At 41.7% G+C, this 19,770-nt stretch overlaps 1 protein-coding gene across 8 annotated transcripts; it reads right to left on the reverse strand.

Annotated features, from left to right (window-relative positions):
- Positions 1-9,119: 9,119 nt before the first annotated feature.
- Positions 9,120-18,624, reverse strand: LOC114784910 (carbohydrate sulfotransferase 3-like). 8 transcript variants are annotated; one of them, XM_028970778.1, is made up of 5 exons: positions 18,259-18,624; positions 17,928-18,018; positions 17,246-17,764; positions 12,084-12,262; positions 9,120-11,504 (listed from the first exon to the last, which is right to left on the reverse strand). In XM_028970778.1, the coding sequence occupies exons 4-5, from the start codon at positions 12,173-12,175 to the stop codon at positions 10,340-10,342; spliced, it is 1,257 nt and encodes a 418-aa protein (XP_028826611.1). In that variant the 5' UTR covers positions 12,176-12,262; positions 17,246-17,764; positions 17,928-18,018; positions 18,259-18,624; the 3' UTR covers positions 9,120-10,339. The 8 variants fall into 8 exon arrangements, with proteins under 8 accessions (XP_028826611.1, XP_028826614.1, XP_028826612.1 ...); XM_028970781.1 differs by lacking the exon at positions 17,928-18,018 and having other exon boundaries at positions 17,246-17,431; XM_028970779.1 differs by lacking the exon at positions 17,928-18,018.
- Between the last annotated feature and the right edge of the window lie 1,146 nt (positions 18,625-19,770).

The raw sequence follows: 19,770 nt of genomic DNA on the forward strand, positions 1-19,770 counted from the left end.
CCAGGCTGGCCCTCCAAGCCCATAACAGCCATGTGCAGTGGGCACATATACTGTAATCACAGAGGGAAACCCTTTCATTAACTTCTAAAAAGGGTTCACGCCATCATCACGTGGGTCCTATGAGAGCTTCATTCGGCCACAAAGAACTGTCACTGTTGTTATACATACAAAAGAAATGTATCATTTGTTCCGTATTGTACGTGGAGAAACAAACCCCCATTTAATGATTAATTATATTACTGCACAATTTAATTGCAATGTTAACAACGCTTTTTACATAGGAACTTAAAGCTAAAACTAAAAATAGAAAAATAAAAAAGAAATACCATAATAGAACATTAATTTTGATTTACCACTGACATTGCTAGCACTTATAGAGCAAGTAGCTGTTTTGGTGTGAAAGCCTAGATTCCTGGGGCATTTATTGAGAAGATATTTCTTCAACGTTAAAGTAACATCAGTCTGCATAGACTCTTTTTGGGGGCAGATGTTCAAACCAACAATAAAAAATGTCATTCAAATTTAAAACCTTAGCTGTGTTGTAATTGGGGTGTAGTGTTGGGGGTGTTACAGGGTGTTTGAATTGTTGTGTAAAGTGTAAAAGCTGCTGTGACAACAAGGAAATCAGATGGTGGGAAGGGCACATGTGTTTTTGCAGAATTATTAAAATACTGTTTTCATCCAAACACGTTTTAAATGGGAAATGATGCCATTAGCCAATTTTAATTAATAAAAAAAAAGTCTGGCTAAATGGGCAAATATGAAAGCAGAGGCTAAAAGGGCAGGCACTTGAGCACCACCTAGGGTCTGACTGTGTACATGCTGGGTATGAAAGCTCTCTATACATTTATGGCATTTATCAGACACCCCAATTTACCCGCTTACATTCAATAGTTACAGGCACACTCCCTCTGGAGACACTCAGGGTTCATAAAAATAATTCCTTGAAGTGATTCTTGTTGCATTTCAGATGTTTCTGTTCATTAAATCAACTCTTTCCTCTGCCACAAGGCCTCGCTGACAGCTACTGTCACTGCAGGACATGACCCTGATGTCCTTCACCCACCTGTCTGCTCTAAATGGCCTTAGTATACCTCCTGTTCAGAGCCTATGGACATCCGTGATCTAGTCCTGGTTCATTTTAATGGTGCAGGGGCAGAAGAAGAAACAAGTTGTTGGAAGTTTCACAGAAGTTGCAAAAGATTCTCCTGTATACTATATTGTGCCAAATGGCAATTTAGGTTTAGTGATGCAGGTTTTGTATAGAAATGCCTGCACAACAGGTTTGATAGAATCTCAAGAAGAAAAATTAAACCTTCTACTGGGTATGGTTTCTGACTGATCTTAACGTCTTTGCCTTTTTTCTTGAAAGCGACCCTCAGTTCAACTGAAACCAGAAGACTCCGGGCCTTATGTGCACCCTGAAGAGAGGCTTTGAAAGCAAGGAGCAGCCTGGCTTGGAGATATGAATGCTGGGCCTTTTTGTCGCCGTACTGGTGAACACAGAGTTCTCTTGAAGGTACGAGTGTACTGCGCAGAGAGATGTGGGTGAGCGTTTCCTGCTACACTCTAGGCCTGTGTGTGTGTGTGTGTGTGTGTGAGAGAGAGGCTTCAAGTATAAATAGCTGTAGAAAAATGGCATCAGTCACACAGAAACTAGATGAAGAGGCTGTGGTATTTCCTCCACACACCTCACCACAAACCTTTCTGTCATGAGCAGCATATTCTGCACTTTGTTTCCTTTTTATACATCTTATGGGGACTTTGCACAGTCTACTCTGTCCCATTCTTTTTGATTGACAGGCCACACTTATCTCATGCGTAGGGAACGATTTTCAGTCCTCCTCAAAAGAATCACTCTGGACCACGGTGCAACTAAATTGCAGGTAAGGCTCTAGGCCTTTCCCATAGTTCATTCCACTTAGGCATCCCTTACATTACTTTGTGCCAGCATGGGACACAATAGCAGCCTGTGCTTTTTAATACCTCAACTGGACCCAGTTAAAAGCTTAGAAAGACCCTTTTCACACACGTTTAGGCAGTGACTGAATTGAATACCATTGACAGCCACTGGCAAAGCAATATTAAAGAGAGGACAGATTACCTATCCACCCAGCAACTTCTGTTGGAGTGATTATTTCTTTCATCCAGAAATGTGTCTCTAGACTACATATGTCATGTAAGGAGACCAGAGTAAGCAATGTAGTAGTGCAAGCAATGTTACCAGATCATGAATCAGTTTGTACACTGCATAGTTTAACAACACTTTTTTGTAAGTCACATTATTAGTCACAGGGGTTCACAGTTATCATTTGAGCCTCTCCCAAGTTCAGCAATATGTAAAGGATGTACAGAGAATGTTTAATTCTGGAAAAAAAGCTAGTTAGGAGTTAATGAATTCCTTTTCAGCATCACCAAATTCAACAGCTTTGATTAATAATTAAGACTATCTGAACAGATGTAAAATGTTGTCCTAATGTCATTCATAATTTTAAACATTGCAGAATTATAACCTCTACTAAATGAGAGGTTTTTTCACGCATCTTTTTTTTTTTTTACTAACTGGAACCTTCATGGAGCTTTTCCAGCCTGGCAAGGAGTTTATTTAAGTTCGAGTACTAGAGGAGAACACAGGGCCTCAGTCATTCCCTACCTAGCGGCACCTCAATGCTATCTTTTGTGTGGGTCTACAGCTGAGGATCACCTCCGACCGGCTCAGGCGCAGCTCCTGCATGCCGTGCACTCTCCATCCCACAGTGCTGGAACATTTCACGGAGGCCTGAGAAAAGAGGAAGCACAATTGCTTCCCAAAGACTGTTTGTTAAGTGCAGACTGATTTATTTTTTCTTTTATGAAATGGCAATGTGCGAAGTTCTTCAGTTCGTGGCTTGAATCAACAGTGCTTGCTCAAAATGTTTGCTTAATGATAGTCAAATGTTTGCCAAAAATGATATAACTGTTGATAGGTTTATTTAGTCCCATATCCAGCATGGTAGAAACTAGGTGGATTGATTTAGGAAAATTACCTGATTCATGGCTCTGTATCATAAAGATCTGATTTAAGTAATGCAATGGCCATGTGAAGCAGAAACTACTGTGACATTTAAATGAAGGACTTGAATGTTTAAGGTTACATAAATAGCACTTTTCCATCCTATCTCATATGACCAAATCAATACTTGCACAGGAGGAACCCCCATGACATTAAGCGTCTGTCATTCCAATGTCTCGGTTTCCAGGATATTTTTAGCATGGCCAATATTTATCCTGCCCTCCTGCCACCCACTTCACTGTCTCACAGAGCAATAGCTGCTGCCTTTCCCAACGATGTCTGAAGCACGTAAAAAATGGCAATGATAAGATGCTTGGAGTGGGCAAGATTAGAAAAGTGACGTCAGCCTGAGCACCAGCATACATCCAGGAAAGAGGCCAATTTTATCTGTGTTGAAACACTCCGCCCACCAGCTTCTGACGTCATCAAACAATTTTTAAGACCCTTATTTGGTAATTTAAGAGAGAATGGTAAGAGGCCTATAATAACAGTAGTAAAATTTAGCTAAATGAATGAGTGTGGACTTTACTGACAACAACATATTGATGTGTACCACAACAATCTGAATATGATGAAAAATGTCACTTATATAAAAGTTTGTTGTCCTTTTCTGTACAATTAATCCTTTCTTTCTTGTTACTGAATATGATATTTTGCACTGACAGTACCGTAAGTTCTGGACTATAAGCCAATACTTTTTTCTCACACTTTGAGAACTGAGGCCTTTACATTGATGTGGCTAATTAATGGATTTTATAGGCTAACTAACTTCCTGTCACCAACACATTTAACCTTGCTTTCTTAGTCCGATAATCCCTATCAAGGATACGTTGTCATGAAGTGCCAATACGGGGAAATGGCCCTATGTTATAGTAAGCGGGAAGGCTATTGCTATGTTTGCAATGTACCATCATCCAACAACAACGAGAAAGAGTGTGACAAAGTAGTACCATGCCTTCAGACAGTTCAATTCCAATACTGAAGTAGACAACTTTTTTTCCGCCCTGGAAATGGTATTTGTGGTATTGAAAAAAATTAAAATGCATCACATTGCTTATCTTATTGCCTTGTCTAGACTACAAATGTAAGATGATACCACTTTTTCAGATGTACAGTACAGGCCAAAAGTTTGGACACACATTTGCATTCAATGTGTTTTCTTTATTTTCATGACCATTTACATTGGTAATTATGTACTTAACAAAAAGTGGAGACCTGGCCTCCACATTCACTGGACCTGAACCCAATTGAGATGGTTTGGGGTGAGCTAAACACCTCTGGGAACTCCTTCAAGACTGTTGGAAAACCATTTCAGGTGACGACCTCTTGAAGCTCATCGAGAGAATGCCAAGAGTGTGCAAAGCAGTAATCAGAGCAAAGGGTGGCTCTTTTGAAGAAACTAGAATATAAAACATGTTTCCAGGTATTTCACCTTTTTTTGTTAAGTACAGAACTCCACGTGTTCATTAATAGTTTTGATGTCTTTAGTGTGAATCTACCAATGTATATGGTCATGAAAATAAAGAAATTTAATGAGAAGGTGTGTCCAAACTTTTGGCCTGTACTGTATTTTGAGAGAACAAATCTTCCTATAATACAGTCTATTTATATTCCCATATAAGGATAGAGGATTTTTTTCACACAGTACCTAGTAGTTCCTGTAACTACTGACTGTAAGTCGCTCTGGATAAGGGCGTCTGATAAATGCTGTAAATGTACATGTAAATCTAAATGTCTGTATCTGCAGCATATTTCAATATTTCCTCATCTTCAATAAACTAGTCTAAAAAAATATGCTGTGACATGTTAATCTAGGCTTACTACACAGTAGTTGGCCAAGTGGGTAAGGAAACAGACCCGTAATCTAAAGTAATTGTCCCCAGACACTGCTCCCTGGGGCGCTAAAGCAAGCACAGCACACGGTGACACAATGAAATGTGTTTTATGCATTTAACCCATCACTTGAGTGAGCAGTGGGCAGCCATGTAAGGGCAGTGTGTGGGGACAGTACCTTGGTGGTACGGGATTTGAACTTGCAACCTTCCAATTACCGCTAATTGGCTAATTGCTAATTGCTGTAAAAGGTCCCCTGAATGTGTTATTTCTGCACAAGATTTAGCATGATTTTTGGTTCTGCACAATGAACTTACCATTCTGGTCAGTTTTGTATGTGTTTTGGTACGTTTTTGAAGCAATTTGAGGCTGAAACCATTACGTGTCTTGTTATCGCAGTGACAGATGAAAACTAGATTAAACATAATGAAAGAATATACGTCCAAAAGTGAGTGTTTGTGTTGATGCTCTTTAAGGTTTAACGTTTTTCTGTTTACAGGCGAACTAGTTGAGCTGCAGTTGATCTCAGTTTCAGTTTTAGATTCCAGTTACAGATCTGTGTCAGTCTATGAATCTGTGACGACAATGGAAATGAATCTGATCGTTTCTGTTCATGAATCTGATTGTTTCTGTTCATGAATCTGGAGCACACGCACACACACACTCAAACACAATGTGATGAAGAAATAGATGCCTCAGCTGGCTTTCCCAGGCCTCGGTGCTTTGTGAGCTGTGGGCCATGACAGCTGTGGGCCTGACAGGAATGGGTAATGGTGCGTTGACCAATTGAAATTTTCACATCTTGACTCGCTCACTCGGACACACGTGAACTAAGGACGGCCTATCAGTTTCCATGCAAGCATCCCCGTTCACACATCCATGTGCTTAATGGCTCTGCTTTTCTCTACGGCGTGTCTTCACTCTTCACCAGGACACATCACTGTACAACTGGAAAAAAACTTACAATAAAAGCAATACATATTCTGCTTTTTCTTGGGAGTATACGATTCTTGGCAACTGCTAGCATTAGTAGTAACGTTAGCATTGTAGCGCTATGGTGATGTTTATTAGTGATGTGCATTTTAGCATAATTGCTAAATGTACCGGCATCTACAAAATATTTTGTTACATTTACACTGAAAAACATTAGAAAGCCTTTCTAACAGTGAAGTACAATCAAATGTCTATCTTTTCTGGCTATTTATGGAAATTTTCTGGATATTTCTGGAAGAATCTCATGTCAAAAACACATTGCTATGCCAATGTGTATCTGGTAATTTCTGAAAATGCGATATTGGCCAATGGTTCACACATCAATGCTGGGCACAATAATGATAGGAATGTGTTTGTAGAACAACTTTTCAATGTAGGTGTGAAAAAGGAAGTGAGCGTGTGTCTGTGTGTGTGTTAGAGAGACAGAAAGCATGTGGTCATAAGAGGGGTCTAGACAGCCAACATATAATTACACAAATGTAATGACAGATGCACAGATACATTTTTAGCCAGGAATGTTCTTAAATTCCAGAACTACTGACGACCAACAGGCCGATTTCTTCAGAGAATTAAAAACCCAAATAGAACATAAGCACAGTCGCACCCTGCGTAATGCTAAATTATTCCCCTCACGAATTAGTCACTGTTCTAGCATCATCTCTGTCGACTGTGTGCTGTTTGTCTCCGGTGGCATCTATTTCCAGAATCAAGAGCACCACTGTTCTCCTCGGATGTTTCCCTGTGTGAAAAAACAAGGTCTCGCTCAAGGCCCTCCATTAAATGCCTCGGTTTGCTTCAGAGTGAGGTGGAGAAAACGGGACAAATGATGCAGACATGTCTGAATTGGGTAAAGTATAAATGTCTGTGGCCACTTCCTTTATTCTGGGCCATGATGGCTGCATTTACCCCGAGCCTCGGCACTGCTCTGGAAAGGGCTGTTAAACCAAAAACAATTCCACTAAAGCGGCGGACACACAAAAATGTGCTTATTTTTACTCCCTTTTCCTTTTCTCTAACAGAGGATTAGGTGCTGAAGGGTACAGTCTGAAATAGGTATTACAATGGTGACAAATGACAATACAGGAAAGAATTTGACAAAATAGGCAATATCAATGTACTACTGTTAATAATTGGCTGACACATGATTACCAAATGCAATGAACTGCCAACTTCCATATTTAGATTGCAAAAAGGTTATGCAATCGCCAATGGGGGAATGTTCTATATTGTAATTATGTCCTTGGGATGAATTGAAGATTTGCAAATGCATTCGGTAAATTTGAGAACAATTACACTGGAGTCAGCAGACTGGCTGAGAACAAGTGAATAATGTTGCTCAGGAACAGCGACATAAGAGAATAATATTTCATCATGGAATATAACTCTCTCTTTGAACATTTATTGGGGATCCTGTACAAGGATAAAGGCACTCTACAATTTTTAAAATTTAAATATAGTTTCAGGTCCTCCATTAGATTAAACATGCAATGGGCACTAAGAATGGCACACATAAAGTACCTTCTATCCATACCTTTTGTAAATTCATAGCAAATAATGATATGTCACAGTTTACCTGTGAGTTAAGACTGTCAATGATTGTCTTGAACACAGTTTCAGTCAGTTAGGAAAAACAGACCAAGATTACACTTCTATAAACATATATTTGTATATAAGAGGGTAATTTAATCTCAGATATATTTAATTGCTTGCCACGTCACCCCTTTAAGAGGGTGATTTTTGTGCCCCAAAGGAGTTTATAAATCCTGATGCCCTTCAAAGGGTCCCAGTGCATATATTCGGTTGTCATAAAGTTCTGGTATCCATGTGGGCTAAACATGGTATGACGATGACAAACAGAGATTCTTATTAAACAGACATCAGATGGTTTTACTGGGCACAGCCTTATTTCTGAAGTCTTTTCGATGTAAAGTCTTTGTTAATGAATAACAGGGGTCCCTGCTGATGATTGGCGGGTTTTTTTGGTTTTTTTTTTGATCCAGCTTCTGATGTCTGTGAAGTAAACGCAGCAGTGTTGATATGGCTACTAACCAGTGCATCCAAACACACACAAACCGAGAGAGAAGGTCGATAGAGGTATTTTTGGATAGCTATTGGCTTGGTTCACATGCTGACTAACATTTATATTTTTTATAGTTTATATATACAATTATATGCATATGACATGAACAGAAAATATTATGATCTTTTTCACCTCTAGTATCACCCTGAAAACAAAAGGTGAAAACTGAATAAAGTTGTCACCCTGTTTGACCCTGATGCCTGCGGTTGTGAGGTGGCAAGGCATGAAGGAGGGTGGAGTTGCGAACGGGGGGCTTAATTCGGCAGAACGTGGTTTAGTGTATCCTATATTTTCCTCTGACCATAGTCAAACTCCACCCTCGGCACAATGGCCCACAGAAACCCGGATTCTCCACGATGCCAAGCTTCAGCCTTGTCCACTGCAGCCCAAACACATGGGAAGAGTTATTGATCCAGCACGAGGGGAAATCTTCATGGAGAACATCATTGGGATCACAGGAGCTCCAACCAAAAGTGCTCTTTCGTTTCAGCTACAGGTTTGGTTTATTCTGAAATGACCAATATGTGACCTTAATAGGTGTGTAGTGAGAGTCTTTAAGTGTGCATGAGTGTGTGTCAGAGGGTGTGGCAAAGTGGGGACGAATGACTCGAAGCCAACCACAGATGTAAAGTCAGGGGGTAAAATTGCTAGGTTGGAGTTTTGCAGGAAGATTTAAATAGTTAAGTCACTACACCAGTAAACATTCTGGTCTCCCAGCAGCTGTCACCACAGTCTTCCTCGAAGGCTGGGCTGGGCTGGGCTGAGTGCAACACAGCAAGTGGAGGAAGAAAAAGAAAAAAAAAGAGAAAAGTCCTTTCAGAGCCGGCTAAAAAGGAAAATTATGCTTTTGAAATGAGCCACAGTCCCCCCAAAAAACGGGCAAGTGCACTTCACCAAGGCCGCTGCCACTCTCGGCTCTGAGTTTAGTTGTGACATGGCATTAAATTACCAGTTGCCGAATCCTTGTTTAAATCACAGGACCAAAAAAAAAAAAAAAAGAACACAGCCGTAAAGAAAATGTTTACAATTCACCATAAAAATACACATGCAGTCTTCAAATTAAGATAATTAAACTCGTTCGGGGTGATGAGGCTGGTATATTTTTTGGGGGGAGCAGTCTGGGAACTCGTTAAAGTTTGTAATAAAATTACGGAGACGCCCACTCACAGATATGAGACGACTTGTGAAAAAGTATGAAAAGATCAGCAGGTCACAGATGCAACACTTTCTTTTTTTTTTTTTCAAGTTCAACAACTGATTTTAATTTATACAATTTGCATAAATCACATATTTATTAAAATATTTTTTGTTCCAAAAATAAGGCAGATGGTGAAGGGAAAAAGAGCCAGTCCTCAGTCACCAGCCAGGTGTCCTCTGTCAACAAGGACCAACTGGAGATCAGTCTCACACTGTTCTGCAAGCCAGCTGCAGACAAACGTCAGTACAGGCAAACATTGGCCTGGTAAACACCTGATTCTAGAAAATGCGAGACCCCAAAAAATGTCCTGAGGGTTTTCAAGCGCCAAGTAAAGTCACACAGCAGGTCTAAAACGCAGGTTTCTTCTCTTAACTCTCTTCTGCGCACGGCCTAGCAAGGGAAAAAAATGACTTTCAAAGTCAACGAGAAATGTACAATATTGGAATGTGCTTGGTAACAGCGTTGACCCGCTTTCCGTGTGACATCATATATAATAATATGTCATATAAATAATTCTAGGATCCCTGTTTAAAGTTACGTTCCTGTCAAGTTTGCATATGTACTGAGTCCCTTCAAGGTCAGGTTGGGGACATTCTTTTTTCTTTGGAGGTGTGTTCCCTTGCAAGACTTATGCATTCCCTCACAAAACATTTAGCGTGGGAAACTGAACCTTGCCCGCAGACATGCGTGAACGTAAACCTTTGCAAAGAAACGCAAGAAGAGTTTGTGCAAGTGCAAAACTATTGCAAGGGAATACAATACTTCGAGGAATGCAACAGCATTGTGGAACCCCAAAGTAATTTGAAGAAATGAAGTGTTTTTGGCAAATGCAAAACTGTCGCGAGAATGCAAAAGCATTACGATGAGAACGCAAAAAGCTAAATTACTGTGAGGCATGTCAACGCTAGCGCGAGGCAACCAAAAAGGGTTGGGACACAACACCTTTGCAACAGAACGCAAAGCTTCTGAGAGGAAGATGAGAGTTGAAAATGAGATTTACTTGAGATTCCTAAGTTCCTAAGAAACTGGCCGTAACCTGCAGTGAAACTTGTTACTGAGTTGTACGCTGACGCATGCTGCTTGCGGCACAAAAATGGTTCAATAAATAGAAAGAAAGAGGCGAATTTCTCTCTTTTTTTTTTTAAAGCAGCTTTCGTAGGTCCGTAAAAGAAAGGCATACGAGTTAAACAAAGCTCTTTTCTTCAATCAGGCTGAGCGATTTATCGGTCAACATTTCCTCGCTTTCTGCAAATTTGTATCCAAACAGCTTCATGGTTGGTCCACAGACTTTCTGCACAACCTGGACGAGCTTGAAGGGTATGGTGAACCTCCATTTCTCCACCTGCTCTGAGGAGTTCTTCTGGGTAGAGTACACGCCACTCGCCTCCTTGGAGGCTTGGGTGTTTTTAAGTATCCAGTCTTTGACCTGAGGCGTGAAGGGGATGCCGGTGAACGTGTACATCTCAGCCGCCTTGCTCATGGGGAAGCGGGCGATGTCCTCGTAGCGCACCAGCATGTAGCGGCGCCTCAGCCACGCGGGCTGCTGCAGGCCCAGCTCCGCCGACACCCTGATGTTGTCGCAGTTCCCCCTCAGCTTTTTCACTTCTTCGTCATCGGCGGGCACCTCGCCGTCCGCAGCCCACTGCTTCCAGTGCTTGTACTTGGCGGAGAAGGCCACCATGCGCGAGGCCAGCACGGCCCGGGGGTCTCTGACGAGCTGGATGAACTTCACGTCCAGCCGCGGGTCCTCGGAAAGGGGCCGGAGGGTCTCCAGCTGCCGGACCCGGACCGACTTGATGGCCCGGTGCTGTTTCTGTCTGCAGGACTCGGAGGCCAGAGTGAGGTTGAGCGGGCCACAGCGCCGGGTCTTGCAGTGGTAGCGCTCAAAGACGCCCTTTACAAAAGGGGTACAAACCGGGTCATCACAGAGGGAGGCGCTGGACTCCCTGCGAAACAGAGCCGGGGTGACGTGGTGGACAGGTGGAGGCTCAATGAAGGTCTCTAGCAGCTTGAAGTCACACAGGAAGAGCTGCTGGAGAACATTGCGGTACGCCGGAGCTGACGCCGTGGCGTTAGTGCCACCTGTCTCCAGCGTGAGCATCCGCTCAACGTGCCACAATGGCTCAAAAAGGTAAAACATGTTGTCCCCCTGCTGGTTAAAGAACTCGCCCACAAAAGAAGAGCCTGTCCTTGTGGTGGCCAGCAGGAGGATGTGCTTTGTCCCGTCCAGAGATGCTCTCTCCTGTTCGGACGACTCGGCCGAGTTCAGCAGCTCCTCGGCTAGAGCTGAGGCATTGGGCAGCAAAGGGGTCTGGGGCGTCTGCCGTAGAGTCAGCTTATCCGAAACCCTACAGATCAAATCACACCGGTAAATGTCACAGTAAACTCTACTCATGTGGTCTGTTTCAAATAACGGGTCTAGGCCTTTTCATATAGTTTGATAATACAAACATTTTTTTCAGGGGTGTTCCGTTTCACATAAGGAGGCTGCAATAGTTGGAGTCTGTCGGTTTGGCCTTTAGATTTAATCTCATCCCAACTGCTAATAATCCTGACATAATTATACAGCAGGAAAACAGATTGAAGTGGAAAGCACATATTAATAAGATGCCAGCTATATTTTATATATCCCATCAGTGCCACATACATAATAGATTATAGAATTATTATGTTTTATGTTTTTTTTTTTTTAATCATCTAGCAAATATTTGCTAGATGATCATTTTATTCTCCACACTTTTTGGTCATTTTTACCAGAAAAGCAAGTGAAAAATGATTTTCCAGGCTGGTTGCTATTAAAATCTTATTTGTTTAAAAGTCAATGGCTAATAGAAAAATGCATTAACATGGTCATTGGGTTTCAATTTGCAGTTTTTTCATGAAATAGTGTGCACGTGTGTAGAACATGGCATAGCATAAACTATTACCGAGAGATGATGTTGTTCTCCTTCTCAATGATAACCAGGGCCACAATACAGACGAAGCAGATGGTGTATTTAGTCCTCATACTTCCACACATCAATGAATGGTGCCAATCTCCAACTAGAGTCGAGCGATTCAGATGCCACGCTGCTTCCTTGCACTCCTCGCAATGGAATGCTTTGGTCTGAAATGTAAGAGAAAAAAAGTTCAGGGCTGCCATCTCACTTCAACACACAGCTGATCTGAGGCGACAATAAGGGAAATGTGGCGTGGGGAAACCAGTACTAAACTGAGCATCCTCCCATTTAATTGGGTTGAACATTTTACCATTATAGTGACAGCTTCGTATCTCGGGTGACTATAGTCCTGGGACAACTGAATATTTTTAATCAGTCCCAGGTCACTCTCTGTGTACTACAAATGCATTGCTGTGTTTGAACAGCAGGACCACACACAAGTGTTAATGGGTGGAGCCTCCCCCCTTCCACCAACGCCACAAAGCAGAAAGTGGTTTCCTCTGCAATTGGCTTCCTGTCACATAACAAATGACAAATACTGATAAACAATCCCAGTTAGCATTGGCAACCTGAAACTCATGAAAGAGAAATATTCCTGTCTCTGCATTGTGTGTCGCTGATTAGGAAATGGAAAATGGTCAAGATGTTAATGTTGTTCCCCCTTTTGAAACTTGACCCCTGACAGCTTGTTTAAGAGCCCACTTTAAATGCAAGAAACATCGACCATCTGCTTCCTGGAATCAACAGTGTGGTGAGATTTCCTGAGAACCCAGCTTTTGTGTCCCCACGGAAGCCTAGAGTACCTCATTTTCAATTCCCCAAGAAGAGTTGTGCATCCCTTGGGGCACAAATAATATGTTAGCAAAATGACAACTGTCTATAGCTATCTAGAAAATCTCTTGCATACCTTTTATTATGGAATACAGTCAGTTTCATTAAAACTCCCATCTAAATCTGACCCTTCCCACAATTAGCACATGCTTGTATCCAAATCTAATTTGAGACTGTTTGCATATATGCTGCTCAGCCATTGAAAAAAAGACAATGAGTAAAAAATAGCTCATTTAATTAATCCATGGGGCAAGGCACAAACACAAGGTTTTAAATTGGGGCAGTGGGTATAGTGGGACTAATGAAGAAGGAGGAAGAGGAGAAGGGTAAACTGGAGGGTGTGCAGGTGTGAAGGAGATCAGAAAGACACTGAGGTGTTTGGTTAGCTAGAGTCTCGAAAGTGAAGTGAAGTTGCCATTAATTGGCATGATGCCGTTAGTTTGGGTAGTTGTGGCCTAGTGGGTAAGACACTGGCCTATGAACCAGAAGACCACAAAGACACAGGGTCTAACTGCACATACTACCATCATGTCCCTGAGAAGGACCATTAACCCTGAGTGTCTCTGGGGACTCTCCCGGTAACTACTGATTGAAAGTTGCTCTGGATAAAGGTCATAAATGTAAATGTAAGTTGCTCGAGGACAGGAGCGATTTGTTCTTTGGATTTGTTCTCTGGTAGTGACACACGGAGCAAGTGTAAGAGGAGTTGTGTTTTTAGGAGAAAAAGTCGATAAAATAGATTTTATTTAATCCACTTGATAGATGAACGGGCCGTTTGATGGTTATGGTACGGTCCGCTGGGAGGTGTATGTAAACGGTTACTCTGGAATAAGTGCTGTCTTGAAATTCCCAAACCTTTTTATAAGCAGCATCGATACACGGCGTGTTCCCACCCTATTCCTGACTCTCTTCGATTTGATCATGCAAGTTTGCAGTTTGATTCAGTGACAGAATTTTAAGTAATCTGTCATTTAGCCATTCCCGCTTTATTTTACCGGATGACAGAAGGTTCATATCAATCATCTGCCCCTTCAATATCAAGATATACATAAATATAGATCTTATAATTAAGTTACTTAAGTTATGATATTTATATAGATGTTTTCATATAGTAATAATAATAACCAATAATATATTGATTTATAAAGCACAGTTTCAATAGCGATCAGTTCACCTTGTCAGCGGATCACCAGCTTCCTGACAGACTGGAAGCAGCAAGTAAGGCTGTCCCTTAATACTGGTGTCCCTCAAGGACGTATCCTGTCCCCACTCCTCTTCGCCCTCTACACCAATGACTGCACCTCCAGGAACTCTGCTGTTAAACTCCTGAAGTTTGCAGACGACACCACCGTTATTGGACTCATTCAGAATCTGCATACAGACAGGAAGTTGAGCAGTTGGCCCTCTGGTGCAGTCAGCACAACCTGGTGCTGAACATGCTCAAGACTGTAGAGATGAAGTTGACTTCAGGAGACGTCCTTCAACACTGCTCCGCCTCACTATATCAGACAAGCCAGTGTCTTCTGTGGAGCTCCTCATGTTCCTGGGTACCATCATCTCCCGGGACTTGAAGTGGGAGACTGACCTCTCCACCTAGACGGACTTTTTGACACAGAGAGACTGCTGCCCTCAGGGAGACGGTATAGAAGCTTGCAGACCAGGAACAGTTTATTCCCCTCGCCCTCCTGAACATCTGAAATGTTACAACCTGTTACAATGCTAATCACCTTTCACACAACATCACAACATTTCAACATTGCAACTGCACTATATGTACACTCCAATCCTTCTATTTTTCTGTATATAAGATTTTTACTATATTGTCGATTGTTGTTCTTTATGCTGTGCTTGAGAGACACCATCGACCAGACTCAAATTCCTTGTGTTATGTGTTCACTAACATACTTGTCCAATAAACGATTTGATTTCCACTAGCCAATCACAGGAAGGGAAGGACAGAAGAGTGGAAAGAAGCCTGGCAGACATGTAGAACCGACCATCCTCCATGAAGAGGAACCCCTATAATAACTGTCATTCCATATCTCAACCGGAGACATGTGACCTAAACCAGATATGAAGGATGATACTATCCTTTTCATGAGAATATTATTAAGTTACTTTAAATTGCCAATTATTCCTGCTTTTGACTTTTGTTGCTTTAACACTGTTACAAAAGCATGGCAATATCATATTAAAGCAGTTAAACCAGTTATACCAGAGATCATATTAAACCAGTTTTAGCATCCCTGCGCTGGCTTCCAGTTGATTTTAGAATTCATTTTTTTAGTTCTAAAATAAGTTCTAAATAAACAGAATCTCTCCTAAATTGCTAAATTACTGAAAAATAAATATTCAACCAGAGCCTTAAAATCATCTTGCTTAAAAAAAGGGTGATAGGACTTTGGCAGCCATAGCTCCGAAACTTTGGAACTCTTTACCGTTCATTAAACTCTCGCCATCCAGCTTTTTAAAAACTGCTGAAAACATACCTTTCTGAGAACTATTTCAGTTACCTGCTCTTATGGCTTTGTAATTTTCTTTTAAGCCACGAAACCAATTAGGTATTAAATGTTTTATTGTTATAGAAAATGAACTGTGGCCAGTTTAAGGGCATGTTTTAGTTACTGGTTTTATCTGTTGTTACTTATTGTTGTTATGTAGTTATAGTTATAGTTTTTATTTATTGAATTACTATTTGTTTGACTAAACAGCACTTTGGTGAACAGTTCTCTGTTTTAGTATCTGTGCTTTATAAATAAATCTATTATTGGTTATTATTATTACTATATGAAAACATCAATATAAATATCATGACTTAAGTCACAAAAAGAAATGATAAGATGAAAAATGTATGTATACATGTGAACCTTGTGAATTTTTTTAAGTGAAGTGATTGTCACATGTGATACACAGCAGCACAGCACACGGTGCACACAGTGAAATTTGTCCTCTGCATTTAACCCATCATCCTGACTGAGCAGTGGGCAGCCATGACAGGCGCCCGGGGAGCAGTGTGTGGGGACTGTGCTTTGCTCAGTGGCACCTCAGTGGCACCTTGGCGGATCGGGATTCGAACCCGGCAACCTTCTGATTACGGGGCCGCTTCCTTAACCACTAGGCCACCACTGCCCCCAATTCTGTCACCAGTTTATTAAAGTGGGAATGGCTAAATTAGAGATTACTTCAAATACTGTCACTGAATCAAACTGATTAAGCAACTGGACGGGAACACGCCGTGTACCGATTAGAGCTCACTTGAAAGTTTATCTATCCGTTTCACCATACAAAAGCTCCTGCTGAAAGGCTTCTCAAAGAAACTCCTCATTTTTCTTCCTTTAGCCAACCGGTACGCATCTCATCTCTTTGTATATTTACCAGAGCTCTGGAGGAACCAATCAGTTTCATCTTCAGAAGGAAAACGACTCCAGAGAAGTTGCTTGGACATTCCAAACTCCATCATACAGTCATCACTGTGGAAAACTAATACTAATAAGATGCTTGTGTCCCATAAAACATTGTGTGACTGTCTATAATATGAGGGAGAGAGGGGAAAGTATTTCTTTTGGACTCTTAAAGGACCATATGAGTTGTTATCTTAAGTTCAAACAGGATGCATCCATAAATCACCCAAAACCAGCTATTTAAGCAAACAAACGTGATGCAATGAATTCAAAGCCTATTCCAACAATCGCCGATCCACAAACAAATTCAGGAAAGCTTGTCGGTTCATTACAAGCTGAACAAATTCACACCCACTGGTGCACAAAGGCAAATGGTGCCTGCAGATTTCTGAAAGAAAAAAACCTACATGCCTTCAGACGGCTGGAGGGAGCGTAGTACCTGGACTCATGGATTAAAAAAAAAACTAAAAAAGAAAATAGGAATATCACCACGGGGTCCAAGATGGGTAGAGTGGATTCATGAAAATAAAAGTGATTCGTTGTCAGCACAGCACAGCACCCAGTGCACACAGTGTAATGTGTCCCCTGTTTTTAACCCATCACCCTTGGTGAGCAGTGGGCAGCCATAAGAGGCGCCCGGGGAGAAGTGTGTGTGGACGGTGACTCAGTGCCACCTTGGCGATTCAGGATTTCGATTACAGCACCTCCTCATTATCTGCTAGGCCAGCACATGCCTGCATTGTGACTATGAAAAAGTAATAAAAAAAAAAAACACATCCAAACGTGCTCAGGGTGCTGAGTGTAAATTTACACCACAATGAATTTCAACAAAGGTCACAGTGGGTTCAAGATTCTATCTTTTTTTACATGTGGGCATTCCAGGAACTGAATAGTCTCGGTTCTTTTGCATATACAAACCTGAACAGGCCTGCAGTCACCTTAAGACCCAGACCTGTGATGAATAGCAGAGCCCCAGTGTCCCCAGAGCCATCGACCGGCCTTTAATATCTGGAACCAAGTTACAGGATGGGGGAAGGTGGGGGTTGCATAACAATAACGGCCCACGGAGACGAATAAATCCGCCCTCCAGGAGGAAATGACTTCCTTGGGGGAAAAAAGAGAAAGTAGCTCAGGAAAGGGCATTCTGCTGGTACAGACTGAACACTAATTACAGTTCCGCTCGGCACCACCACAATCGCCCAGACGCAGCAGGGCACAGACTGCACCTCCACGGCACCACGGCACCACCGGGGTGTCTGCCACACTCGCACCCAGTGCCACACCTCGCCAAAGAAGCAACGGCGGCCGCAAGCCCTTGTAAGTGCAGGCTTGTTGTGGCGTAATTACACGGCACTGCAGAACTCCAGAATCGGGGGTGTGGAGGGCACGGTGCGCAGTCTCAGGTCCTTTCCACGCGGCGTGCGGGGACTTGTCCTTCTGCGGGGAGAGGGTAGGACTTTTGAGAGCCAGCTTGGAATGGAGGCATCTGCAGGGGTTGGGGGGTGGTGGCATCCGTCTGGTTTCTGTACCGCAGGCTGTCATTTTAACCGTGCAATAGGTGCTTTTGTTTTTTTTTTTTTTTTAAGATATCGGTCCTTACGCGCATCCCCGGGCTTGGGCTGACCAATCAGGTTCCGGGACCGGGATGCTGTGGGACCAGCGGTTTTCAGCCGGTTCCGATTTCGCCGCATCTGGGATTAAATCGATCAGGACGATACAGATCGGATCAGATCAAACCGGACAGGGTCCTAGTTCACTCGCGTCAAGCTCCGTGCGACGTTAATTTTCTATCGTTGTCGTGACGATGCGATCGGCGCGCGTCTGGTTTTTTCCCGTCATCCTCTCCGATCATTATAATACCCGCAATATAAAATCCCATCAGCAATATTAATAACGCAACATCACGCGTATTACACAAAGGTTTACTTTACCAGAGGTGTCGAGTGCACTTCACATCTGTATTAGTGCTGGCTGGAGGTCCTCTATGATATGGGTCCGTACAATGAGAAGAAGAAGAAAAAAGCATCTTTGCCGTGCCATAAGCTTAAAATACATCAGAGTTTAGAAGAAAACTATGCAGCAAAAGGTACGATAAGTCACTTAATTCTGGCGTCCCCTAATAAAGATAATAGAAGGTGAACTAGACATGTTCGGGATTTTACCAGAGAAAAGTAAAAAAAAATATATATATTCTATTGAAAGAAAATGTTTAAAAATATATATATGTCATTGCACCCAGCTGCCGGATGAATACGGCAGCGCGCCGCCGTGCTGCTCGAAAACGAAGTCGACCACGGCTTCCAAGTCACGTGGTTCCGAGAGGCGAGGCCCCGCCCACCAAGAGCCGCACAAGGGTCCCTCTGTGCGCCCCCACCGAGGCGTTTAAAACACAGAGCACAGTGTCGTAGCGCAACATAAATCTAACATTACTAAAGGACAGAAACTATAATGAATATTAAAATCTTTTTTTAAAAGGATGAAACACTTTCCTGTAATTCTGTTATCAACGAATTGAGGTTACAAGTGCGCCCCCTGGTGTTGAATTGTAGACGTGTGATCCTGCAAATTAGCAAATAATAATAACTTTTGCCAGTTTAATTTTCTTTTAAGCATGTAATTTGTGACCGGTAAATGCTAATCGTTTTAACATTTTCTTTTTTTTAATCGTTTTCATCTTTTTCTTTGACATCTGTCATGAATCAAATGAAAAAAGTGTCTTTTTTTACCAGTTTACATTTTAACACCAAATTCTATTTGGGTTTAAAGTGATATGTAAAGAAAAAAATAGATAAACCATTATATGAAAGCCCCGGTTTGTGCATCTGCTGAAAAACAGAAAAAATCTAATAACGAGCAATGGCGCCATCTATTTATAGCTATCATTTATAGCTATCATATTCATACATATAAATGTTAAATTATTTTTTATGAATCACAAACATAATTCATGTTCGGATGGACCATAGAACAACAAAGAAGAAATTAAGTTATTTAATTTCTTTTTTCTTTTTTTTTATTAATTAAATTTGACATCCAAATGTTTGACTTCAGTAACCTTTTAAGGAATTACTTTCACACATATTTGCAATGCAAAGGCTGATAGTGCAAGTGATAAAAAGGTGCAAACTTAAAACCAACCATCACAGTAAGATAGTTGGCATGAATGACAATACATAAATTCTGGTTTTTAGGCAAGGGCCTCAAGACTATACACAAGACTGTAAAAACTTATACAGCATAGTGCAACACTTTACAAACCATACACATTATTCAGATTTATGCAGAGTGAACGCACGCTGGTAGAGTAGATTGCGTGAAATTCATGAATTCCCTGGTCACCTCAACTTGAACGCGATAGACATCTAGGTCAAAATGTTCACTTAGGAGTATATCCCATACACTGACAGGTGCCACTCAAGTGCCACTAAGCAAGGTACCATCCA

The sequence above is a fragment of the Denticeps clupeoides genome, chromosome 2 (assembly GCF_900700375.1).
Source record: "Denticeps clupeoides chromosome 2, fDenClu1.1, whole genome shotgun sequence".
NCBI classification, from domain to species: Eukaryota; Metazoa; Chordata; class Actinopteri; order Clupeiformes; family Denticipitidae; genus Denticeps; species Denticeps clupeoides.